Consider the following 12,734-nt stretch of genomic DNA (forward strand, 5'->3'; position numbering starts at 1 on the left):
TGTGAATCCATCGACCTTATCTCATCCGAAATGGGCCCAACTATATAGATAAATAGATATAGCCCACAACATGTCATTATTACAGCCCATCAGCTGGAAAAGCTATAGCAATCATATTAAGTTATGGACTAACCCATAAATTGTTTGGAAATTAAGGGCATACCAACTTAAGACATGCCAAGACTCGAATAGAATAAAATATGAACATAATATATTACTATAACATAAGTTTGGATCTGAATTTTGTTCTAACTTTTGTGAATATTCAATTAGACTTTCTCAAATAAGAAGCGATTCTGTATCTTGGAACCACGTCGCAGGGGTTAGGCTCTCTCTAATGGAATATTCCGTGACTATGCATCATTGATTCAATCTTATATCGAGTCATGGATATAATATTGCCAACCAAACATGGGCCGAAACTAATCTTGAATTGAATATAGCCAACTGAACTGGCCCTATATGTAAAAAATCTCATCCTATTGACTGAGACATGTTTTTATTGGCACGCAAACTATGAAAGTTATACTCCATTGTGTACGTAAAATTGTAGGATATATTAAATTTGAGTAATTTTTTAATGTTAAAGCTTTATTATCTGAATTAAACCACTTATAAGAGCAGGATTTGTAAAAGTTGAGTAACTAACTTTGTATGCAAATCTTTCTTTATTTTAAAACAAAGTACTTGATAATCCAAAGTGATATACAAATATTTATACAATCAACTTTTAACGAGGAGTACTTAAATTCCATATCGGTATTGACTTTATTGTCATAGTTATAAGATTTAATAAAAATGTTTAATAGGAGTAGTAGTATGGTCAAATGTGAAGGCGAATGAGGTGTATATGCTTTGATTGTGGTGTGTTTATTTATGATAGTGTGACTGTGGATGTGGATGAATCACGGGCGACTCCAACTTATAAATTCGTAGTCAAAGTTGGATACCATTTTTCATAATTTCTTGTACAAATAAAATATTAAATGTTACCTTTTTCAGTTAGCTTTTTCATCAACCAAATTGTGAAAGAAAAATCGAATATATTACTACTACTAGTTATAAAACCATATCGCTTTGAGTGCACACGCTTAATTAAATTTTGTTTTTACCATGTCTTATTATGTTAAGGTACTTTGAAAATCTTAATTTTTTGATAATTTATTTTTATATAAAATGAGGATCGAGTCTTCGTTTTCTGTCGTCTTTATATATGTGACGAGTGCTTTTGAATTATAGAAATTGTGAGGATCAAAACAATTCAAAAGTCACGTTTTGAGACACCAATGAATGAATGCACCATAACTTTTCCCCTTAAAAAACTAAATAAATAAACAATCACTTGATTTGTAACTGTCTGATTATGGAGTAATTTAATCATTATTTGCGAAATAGATAAATAAATAAATAAATTTTGTAGTTTTTCTTATGAAATATAAAACGTTTCATTTAGTCCCGAAGTTGAATAATCAAAGCTTAACCATTTCATACCACGTATTAAATTAATCATAACATAGCTCACGGAAAAACTATGATAATAATACCAAACATCATAAAAATTAAATGAATTCTCACTCAAAATGTTGATTTAAAATATCCAAGAGCCTAAATTCCCATTTATTATCTCGTTCCTAGAGTCCAATGCAGATTTATAGTATTAAAATTTATAATTAAAAAAATCCCACAAGATGTCTGTCAAAATTGTACTCCCCCCATCCCAGACTACTCGCACATTTCTTTTTCGGCACGGAGATTAAGGAATGAGTGTATAGCAAAGTCAACAATTGCGGCTGTAGGTGATAATTTTTACTAAAAATGGAAAGAGTGCAAATAACTTGGGACGCCCAGAAAGGAAATAAGTGCAAGTAGTCCGGGACGGAGGGAGTACTAGTACTATTAATTAAAATATTAGCTAGCACTAACCGACATTTGGGTGTGTGATAATATTATGTAACATAAAATTATTAGAATGAATTTGAGCCATCAAAAGTGTCCATATTGGACGCACTATAACTTTTTAAATGAATGATTGAATCTTTCTATGCTTAGAAATTAATCTCAAGACAAGATCCAATTTAGGTGATAGACTGATGCCAAGCATTTAACAATTCCACAATTACATTGTCGAAATAGTAAAATACAATATTTGGCTTGTCACTTTATTAATCTACGTACCATCATTTTTTAATTGATGATCAAATGGCTTCGACGCCCAATCAAAGTTGTGACATATAACAATGTATTAATAGAAAAACTAAATACACATTTGATTAAAATCGTCGGTTAAAATCAATTTCGTTGGGTCCAGTTTGATTTTCAGCACGATAATAATATAATCACTAATATTTTCGTGTGTAGCAAAATATGCTAGGTATGTAGAGCAATTTCGATGGGACCAAGTAATCAACAAATTTTGTAAGACTTAAATACCCAAAAAAGAAATTTTAGAATTTGGCAAGGACATATTATTTACAATCAACCAAAACTAACTTTTAATTTTTTCTGTATAAAAAATGTAGTGACAAAGTAAATTCATAGTATTATTTAATTTTGACCGTGCTCTTACTATATTACTAACAATTTATCACAAGATGTGTCCTATTTAGTACTCCCTCCGTCTCAATTAAGTTGAGATAAATCTTTGAGGCACGAAGATTAAAAAATTGTGTTGAAAAGTAAGGTAAATGAATAGAGTATGAAAGATAAAGAGAGAGTAAAATAGATAATGAAATAAAGTAAGAGTGATTGAATATTTTTTTATGTTAAAAAATGAAATGACTCAATTTAGTTGGGACATCCCAAAAAGGAAAACGAGTCAACTTAGTTGGGACGGAGGGAGTAGAAAAAATGGAATTATTTATACCTATATGATCATGTGAAAAATGAAGTGACAAAAAATAAAAATAACTATATAATAAAATTCACGTAATTATTATTCAGATAAGTTTATTGCAGATAGAATCAGGGGCCATTTTATTTGGTAGGGAATTAATATACTCAACCACAGAAAATAAAAGTTATTGGTGCAGTAGATAAAACCAGTCACTCTGCGTCAATATTCATAATTGCTGCTTATCCTTTGTTTGTCATTCTACTTTATGTCCAAAAATATAAAATAATGCTCTTTAACTGATTATGATAATATTGTGGAATAATATTTATTTCATAGATTTGTCGATAAAAATTCTTTATAAGCTTAAACTATATTTATAAAATCTATGCCTATAATTTTTTTTACGGATTTAGAAAGACTCAAAACCGCAAAATAGGTCCAACCATCCAACGTACAAAAAGAGATAAAAATAGCTATCGAGACAGGAAGGCCTACAGAACCACAAAAAAATACCAAATGCAACCAAACAGCAGAACACTCCAAGAAAGCATCCAAGAATAAACTAGAGGAAGAAAAGCATATCCTCGGACTTCATAAAGCAACACGCCTGTCATCTTAAACGATAGTCAGTCGAGATAACAGAGATGCGGATGACAAATTAATGTGCTAATCAAAAGAAATACCATTACATGTATATCCTAAATATATATCGACAAATATTATGCTACTTACTTTATATTATATGTAAGCATCATGCCTAAGCACCACTCTTGTTCAATTTATTTAATGCTATTTTTTTTATTATATACATTTAGTTTAATTTAATACAGTGAAAATTGATATTATTAAGATTATTTATTTTCTACTATATTACATAACAAATTAAAGTTTAATTTGTTATTTTATTCATCTATTTAAAATTATAGTACAAATTAAAATTAACAATTCGAGCCTTGACTCTTTCTTTTTTTTATATAACTTATACAATTAATGACAACTCTCTCATAAAACATAATCTAAGCAAGAGTTGTCTCGCTTAATATATATACACTAATGTAACAACTCTCTCTCTATTTAATTACAACTTAAATTAAAATATATGAAGATAGATTTGAATCGCATAGCGTAGGGTCAAATTCACACATAAATGCAGTCTATGATAAATACGCAAGGTAGAGACAAGAGATCACATAAAAATTAAATTTCTGCCAAATCATAATGTATAGGAAAGGGGTAGAATGGTCCATCTATCTACATAGATGGACAAGACAAATGTACAAATAAAACAAACGTGGCCCGTGCGTACTGATTATCCTTATTAAATTATTACTACTATTATTGCATATTTGTAATTTGTACACGTACTTTTATTTTAAAATTTGTACAAGTACATTGACATTAAATTCTCAAGAGTAATTTGCCTAAATTTGACTTAGTACTCAATGAGCCATGAAATTGATGTTGCTGTTAGATCCTGGAATTAAATATGAAGAGTTTGAACTATCAATAATTTTATATATTAAAAAAAACTTGTAAATAGAATGATTTTACTACGTGAGTATATTATGGGAATTGGAAGAAAATAGTACCCCTACTAGTATTAATTAGCACCGTAATGCTGGGAAAACTTGATCTTCAATATTGATAAGAATGACTCCTAACTTATAGTGTTATTATTTGGCCTAATATTTTAGAAAATCCAGGTGATTTAAATGCATTACTATTATGAGTCTATGGCTATAGTTTCGAATGCATAAGGCATCGAAAGTAAGATTAAAATATGAGCCAAACCAAGTAAATTTAAGTTGCTTAAATGAAATAATCATGTTGATTGTTGAAATCCAGATATTGTCAATTTAAAATAATTCAGGTTTCTACTCGATGACTGACTGATTGAAAACCAAAACAACGTGCAAATTAAAATAAATTTTGTGCATGGCGTAGTACTTTTAATAGTTTATAAATTTTGATCGAAGCTAGAGTTGTTACCCAAGATTATAATACAAAGATACTTTAAATCGTGTTTACACCATTGAATTGGGAACTAATACTGATCGATATAAGATAATAACCCACTCTGAGCAATAAATTTCAAATATTTCAATTATTAACTAAATTTATAATTTCAATATGCATACGACGTTTGCGGGAAAAAAATGTGCAATTAGATTAGATTAAGAATTAAAGTACAAATCACGACGCTGACATGTCATATCATTGAATAGATAAAATCCATATTTGTTGAATTACTTGATCAGCTTAAAATAATTGCGTTTTAGTGAAGGTTAAGAAAAAGCGAGGAAATGGGGAGAAGAGGCACCGATCCACTTAATTCGAATAATATTAAATTAATGTCGTCTTCACATATATAATAACAAAAAACGAAAACGGTTTTTACGTATTCATGATTAACACTTAAAGAAAAAATGATTATGTTGTTACGTCTATCTATTTGAACTTTGAAGTGTAAACTAATGATGGCTTCAAAGAAGCCGAGTTTACGCCTTTTATGGAGAAAGTTACAAATTGATGATTGCTATTTAATTGTTTATCAATTTGTGCATCATTGCATCAACGTGTTACGTGTTCACTAATTTAATTGAATACGTGTGATAATACTGATAGATACTAGATATATATTTTATATATAATTACTACAATAATTTTCATGAATATGCATATATTATTGACAATGAGATGTAGAAGGCTCGTGACGGTTCATGCACTTTAGGAAAGTTGGCATCTTCTTGAAACTACTACTAGCTAGGTACTCCTATCTAATTAATCTATTTTGAATACTATTTTGTAAACAATATATTACTCCCTCCGTCCCCAATTAATTGTCATTCTTTTTCATTTCGGTCTGTCCCTCAATAATTGTCACACTTCATTTTTATCATAGATGGTAAGTAGATTTCATATTCCACTAATTCAGTTCACTCACATTTTATTATAAAACTAATATAAAAAATGGGTTCCACATTCCATTAACTTTTTCAACCAACTTTTCTTTACATTTCCAACCAACTTTTCTTTACATTTCTTAAAACCTGTACCCGGTCAAAGAGTGATAATTAATCGGGGACAGAGGGAGTATGATACATTGAAAAAGAAGAGCAAAAAAAGGCCTTCAAACTCTTGTGATCATACGTTTGTTGGAGGAATTGGCTGTCAAATTGTTAAACTTTCAAAAATGAAACTTATATAGCCATATTCAACGGTCCAATGATGAATTTAGTGTAACTAAAATGAGAAAAATATTATTCAACAAATATTTATAGCCAAATAGAAACGGTGGTTGCATAAGATCTTGAAATTACTAAAGTCATATCTTTGCTTTTGTCATGGCATTGGTTTTGATATAATGCGTTTGAATACTTCCACTTTTCCCAACCTGGTCCTTATTTAGAGGGTTGCATTTTTTGCCTTTAATTTTGGCATCTATTCTCGACTTTGCTATTCGTAGATGCTTTTCACGTAGTAATAAACAAACTTACTTCACATATACACAAAATAACAAAATCAAGCTGTGTTTTCATAATTTAAACTTTTATTTTAATGTGTTGTGTATAATGTATTAATGGTAGTATTTTAAATCGATTATCTAAATCTTCGCATATTGACCACAAATAAGGTAAGATTTGCTAATCAATCACAACGACTGGCGAAATAATAATTTTTCAAATATTGATTGGTGGTATATTTGAATATATATTTTGACGTAACGTAATCATGCCGTGATTCCCTTATCTTGCTAACCAAGAATAAATCCATGCATGACCCAAAAATCATGCTCCATAAAAGAGAACCCTTAATCGCAAAATCACATTAATACTCTTACATTTACATGCCTAATTTTAACAATTTACAGAAAATCATCTCATACGTAAAAGTAAATCTATAGTCACAATATGGCAACCGCAACCATAAACTGATTCAATATAAAAATAACCCAACTAACTTTTATATATAAAAAAATTATAATACCCATGTCCCATAAAAATGTATATTCTTTTCATTTTGATTCATATCATATAGTTTTAATATTTAGTATTTTTCACTTTAATGAGTTTGACTCATTCTACAATAACCTTAATCCAATCATTTCATTTCCTATTTCTATCATATATTAAAATTTGTGTTTATTCTATAATACTCCATTCGTTTCATAAAAATATGAACTCTTTATTTTTTAGTTCGTCTCACAAGAATATATACATTTTCTAAATTTGAAAACTCTTTTATGAGTATCTAATAAGGACACACGAACAATATTTTAATAACTTATTCTTTATATTTTTTTCTTACTTTATCAATTATGTATTGAAATATCAATTATATTTTTGTGGGAAGGGTAGGGGAATATTTAATTGAGTGGGTAGAATAGAATGAAAGTTGGTCTTCTCTAGTGCATTGCCAAACGAGAATTTTATGCTGTCAAAAGTGGAGTACTCGCTGACAGTAAAAGCTGCTAATTTACAACATATAAAAAAATAAGGTTAGGTTTGAACTTTGAACGTATTCACCGAAACTTGTTTATTGAAAACACAAGATCCAAATATATCTGTCTCACCATTTTACCTGTATAATACGTATGACCCTTTTATTTTCCTCAATATATTTTCTTAGCTTTATAAATACACCTCTCTCCCCATTTTCCTCATCTGCTGCAATGCCGATTCAAGCTCAGATATTCGTCTCTGGTGGATGCCACGACGAGAAAGCCTACGGATTAAACAATCTCCGCTGCTACCATTCTAATTCCAACCGTCATCATCTCTCTATCCCTCACATCGTCTCCGCTCAATTCCACAATCAACCAATCGAGATTGATCACTACCTCAATTCACTGGTAAATCAACCATTCTTCTCTTTCCAATTCATGAAAAAACTAATTACTAAATTGCAATTTTCTTCAATCGATACAGAACGAGAGCTTGAGAATGGCGCTGCAGGAGCAGCGGCGGCGGCAGACCGCGCTCCTGGTGAGGAGCTACGAATCGACGATTCAGTCTCTGCTGAAGCAGAGAGACGACGATATCTCGAGAGCGGGGAGGAGGAATGTGGAGCTGGAGGAGTGCGTGAGGAGGATGGAGATGGAGAAGGCGACGTGGCAGAGATTGGCGCAGGAGAGCGAGGCGATGGCGGCGTCGCTGAGGAAGGAGGCGGCGGAGGAGGACGCGGGGTCGTGCTGCGTGGAGAGAGAGAGAGAAGGAGAAGAAGAGGAGGAGGGAGAATCGAGGAAGATGGTTTGCAGATGCTGCAATTCTAGGAAATCGTGGGTGATAATGCTGCCGTGCAGGCATCTCTGCTCATGCAGAGATTGCGATGCGTTTCTCGATTCCTGCCCTGTTTGCAATGTCGCCAAGAAAGCAAGTTTGGAAGCTCTGCTTTGACATTTTTATGTATTTAATTTAAAATTTTAAAAAATTACTAGTTCTTGGTTTTTGATATACATCGGCTCAATGTTTTTTTTAATTAGGTTTTAGTTGTAGAGAATACTAACTTTGGTTGATCGATGATGTGTATATTGTCATTTGTCACACTTGTTTGTCCCTTTGTGTAGTTCCTTATTAGGTTTGGGTTCGTTTCGAAATTATTAAAAATTTTACAAAAGAATTCGAATATTGTTTAGTACTACTATTTATTTAACACCCCATAACTTTCAATCTTCACGCAAAAACTAATTGGCAGACTGAAAGTCAATGCTATGTATGGGTAAAATGCATGTAAGTTACACTAGACATAAATGTTATGAAATCGTACATATTTTCTTTATATTTTCGAAATATTTGTGTTGATTTTCTTACCTTTAAATATGCAAATAGCTGTTGGGCTGGCACCCAATATATGGAAAATTAAACATTATGGATTTCTTTGATAAATATGGGGTGATTCATTGAACACTCGAGTTATTTGCGCAACATATTGTACAAAAAAGGTGGAACTGTAACGCATTTCTCAAAAAAAGATATTCACCAAATTCCCTTTTTTTGTTTGGAGATTTGCGTTGTAAATCCTTTCCTTAATTATATGATTTTCATCCAAAATCGATGAATTACGGCATGCTATTTTTTTAAATCATCAATCTGTTTTAAATATCGAATTAACTACACAATGAAAGTGGAGTGTGAATTGACGTTTCAAATTTTGTGTCTATATTAAAACTATTAATATTTGAAATGTCATGCATTATTTGGGAATTAATTTAATTTGAACAACACTCTGCGACTTTCTTAATTAACTAAGGGAGAAAGCTACGATAACTTGATTCAGTAGAATCAGTTCTTTTGCATAAATCTTGACGATTTGCTTTTCCCCCTTTTAGGACTTTTTTTATCTGCACAATACATAAATATATGCATTAATTTTTTTTCCGTTTTAAATCTTTTCATGTCCTAATAGTAATTGGTTTTTAGCCTACTAAATCGATGAATCTGAAATTAAAAATCTAAACAGAGTGAATATACAGTATTAAATCAATCAATGATTTCTTTACCGACATTCATTTTTCCTGCGCCATTTTTTTCTGCTATGTCACGTTCCATGTACTACTCCTATTATTTAAATATAGATCTTACATGTTTTTATTCTCCTTAAACACATAAAGGAAGATAACAATAACGGGTGTGTGTACTTATAGGAAAAAATCATGACAATAGACTTGATTTTTATTCATGACATTTTTTTCCGTAAATACTTACACATTATTAACTAGGTCTAGATTTCTTGGAAATATATATAAATACAAAATTAAATATGTGAAACAAATTATTCTATAAAAAAAAGGACGTGCTCTCGAGTTTTAGCTGGCCCGACCTGGTCCTTACTCCTTTCTTAAATATTAATACGTTCCAATTAATTTGTATACATTAAAACAGGAATTGGTAGTAGTATTTATGATCAATAATATTCACTTTCACAATAATTAATCGTGTTTAATATAAAAAATGTCACCTTTTAATTTATTTGTAACATACAATAACATAAGTTTAATGAACGACTTTGATGTAAACAACAATTAATCTTTTGTTGGTGTTGGGAGAAAGTTCACGCATTTTTTTTTCAAAAACTAAAAGATTTGAGTGCAACGTCGAAGACGCTGCTTGCTCGAAACAACCAATTCAGGGCAGGCATGCTTCATATGTTAAAGTCTTGAAATTGAAATAATATTCGACCATTTTTAACCAAAAATTCAAATTACTATTTTTCCTACTTTTAACTGACTGGTGACAAGCAACGACTTCAAATTCGATGTTATTTATTTATTAACTTTTCTTCTTCAATTTATAAATATATTTTCTGCTTTTAATTATGTAATTGTATAGTTGAATTATGCATTTTTTGGATTTTAATCGAAGTTTTAATTTCGGTTCAATTTTTATTGCCAATTTTGTGTGCGGTCGGTTATTGATTAATAATTGACTATTAACTGAAATTATAAATAAAATATTAAAACTTTTATTTTACAGTGTTTTGGAAAGATAAACTCAATAACATATGGCCCTATAGCCCACATAGCTTAGGCAAGAGGATAATATTCTTGCAAAACGATAATAGTAATTGTGAATTAAGTAGGCTCATGTTTTATGGTGTAGCATTGTTTTGTGTACTTTTGTCAATGATTAATGTGAAATAAATTGCCTTAACTCGTTCCTCAAACAAATGCAATTGAGATTTTGATTTTAAAGATTTCAAGAGTTAGATAAGTTTGAGAACAAAACTAATACTCCTCACCAAAAAGTTTTTACCAATTACCGTTGATTACAGATTTAAGAATAATAACATTAAAGATAGAAATTCATTTTTATTTTATTTATCTTTTTCAATTATTTCTATATAGGAAGAGTGTGCAACAAAAATTTCATTTTTACTATAGCAAGAGCATCAGCAATGGACGGACTATAGTTCAGACAATGCATAGTCCGGACTATAGTCTACCGTTGCGGATGGCGGCCCTAAGCCTTGCCCCATGCACCGCCCCTATCAGTGGCGGATCCATAGAGGGGCAGGAGGGTGCGGTTGCCCCTCCCCGGCAACCAGCTATTATGGATCCGGGCGTATATTTTCCATGGTCGCGCCCCCTCCAATTGCTTCTAATTTCGCTTCGAGGATGAAGAGTTATGACAATTCCGTCCTTTCCATTTTGTAGTGCTGGATCCGCCACTGCCCCCTATGTATAGACCGGGCTATAGTCCTTGTCCTAGCTATAGTCTGCCATTGCGGGCACCTTGACTATAGTACGGACTATGATTTCTATTTTTTTTCAATTTTTCGTACTCTAAATACCACATTTTATCTTCATTTCTCACGCCTTCCAATCTCTTTTCCAACTTTTCATTGAAAAAATTTGGTCATGTAACCGTTAAAATTGTTTTTTTAGTATTTCGCATTATACTTTTTCGGCTTTTTAATAAAATGAAGATTTTCATACTGATTTATGTATATTTTCCTATTTTATTTTATTCAAAAACAAAAAAAAAACAAAAGAAATACAACATGGAGTAGTTGTTAAAAAGTTAGGACGGGCTACAGGGCACCGTATTGCAGGTTAATAGATATGACTATAAAATGCTGACGCGTAGGATTATAAATTGGTATAGGGCAGGATATGAGCATAAGAGCATCCACAACCGTGCTCTTGCCAGCGGCACGGTTGTGGGCCCGGGTGGTACTATTCATGCCTGCTCTCTGGCAAGAGCACAACACCCACAACTGTGCTCTTCCGCAAGGACGAGCACAATTAATTTAATATTCAATTAAACATAAACATTTCCATAATACTAAAATTCATTTAAAAAATATAAATAATATTACAAATGACAAATAAAATAAAAAACGACATAATTAAAATCCTAAAAATTACATAATTAGAATACTAAAAATTAAAAAAACCACTACTCGTTGCCGAATTTCGTCCACATGTGTTTGATTAGGTCTTCTTGTAGCTGAATGTGGGTTCGGGTATCGCGCATTGTGTGTCTTGTCTCGATCCTCTGGCCAACCGTCGTATGCTCACCTCGGCGTGGGGGAGACCTCGCTGTTGAGCTTCCGGCTTCATCCTCGTCGTAGAAGCTAGCCGCCCTTGGCCCTTCGTCGGCTATAATCATGTTGTGTAAGATAATACACGTGAACATGATGTCGGCGATATTATTCACTTACCACAGCCGAGCCGGAGCCTTCACAATGTTAAATCGGGCTTGAAGGACCCCGAAGGCTCTTTCAACGTCTTCCGCGCGGACTCTTGACGCTGCGCAAAAAGAACCCGCCTCGGGTCGTGCGGGTAGTGGAGCGTCTTCACGAACGTCGACCACCTTGGGTAGATACCATCGGCGAGATAGTAACCCATGTGGTATGTATTTTCGTTGATGGTGAAGTCGATCGCCGGTGCTACACCATTCATCACATCATTGAAGAGTGGTGAAGAATAGACCACGTTCAAGTCGTTGTTGGCTCCGGCAACGCCGAAATATGCATGCCAAATCCATAGGCGGTAGTCGGCGACCGCCTCAAGGATAAGTGTTGGGCCGCCGCCTTTGTGACCGCTTAAGTGTTGCCCCCTCCAAGCATTCGGGTAATTCTTCCACCTCCAATGCATGCAGTCAATGCTGCCAAGCATTCCGGGGAAGCCATGGACTGATTCGTGAAGACGCAGCAACCGTTGGCAATCATCGGTGCTGGGTGCCCAAAGGAAATCATCCCCGAAAGCTGAACGAACGCCCTCGCAAAAATTCTTTAGACAAAGGATTCCAATGGACTCACCGATATGCAAATACTCGTCGAAGATGTCGGCCGTTTGCCCAATAGCGAGTTGTCGGATGGCACACGTACACTTCTGCAACGGCGTGATACTTTGCCGGCCGGCTGCATCTTGACCTGTTTGGGAGAATTCAACACGTGC

At 32.9% G+C, this 12,734-nt stretch overlaps 1 protein-coding gene across 1 annotated transcript; it reads left to right on the forward strand.

The window, feature by feature from the left end:
• Window positions 1-7,392: 7,392 nt before the first annotated feature.
• LOC121751051 (probable BOI-related E3 ubiquitin-protein ligase 3) lies at window positions 7,393-8,452 on the forward strand. Its single transcript, XM_042145762.1, has 2 exons — window positions 7,393-7,685; window positions 7,762-8,452. The coding sequence occupies exons 1-2, from the start codon at window positions 7,428-7,430 to the stop codon at window positions 8,227-8,229; spliced, it is 726 nt and encodes a 241-aa protein (XP_042001696.1). The 5' UTR covers window positions 7,393-7,427; the 3' UTR covers window positions 8,230-8,452.
• Window positions 8,453-12,734: the final 4,282 nt, after the last annotated feature.

This window comes from Salvia splendens, chromosome 10, assembly GCF_004379255.2.
Source record: "Salvia splendens isolate huo1 chromosome 10, SspV2, whole genome shotgun sequence".
NCBI lineage: Eukaryota > Viridiplantae > Streptophyta > Magnoliopsida > Lamiales > Lamiaceae > Salvia > Salvia splendens.

Coding starts and splice junctions, on each gene's coding strand:
- LOC121751051 (XM_042145762.1), top strand. CDS start 7,428: ATGACCCTTTTATTTTCCTCAATATATTTTCTTAGCTTTATAAATACA. Junction 7,686..7,761: donor ATCACTACCTCAATTCACTG/GTAAATCAACCA, acceptor CAATCGATACAG/AACGAGAGCTTGAGAATGGC.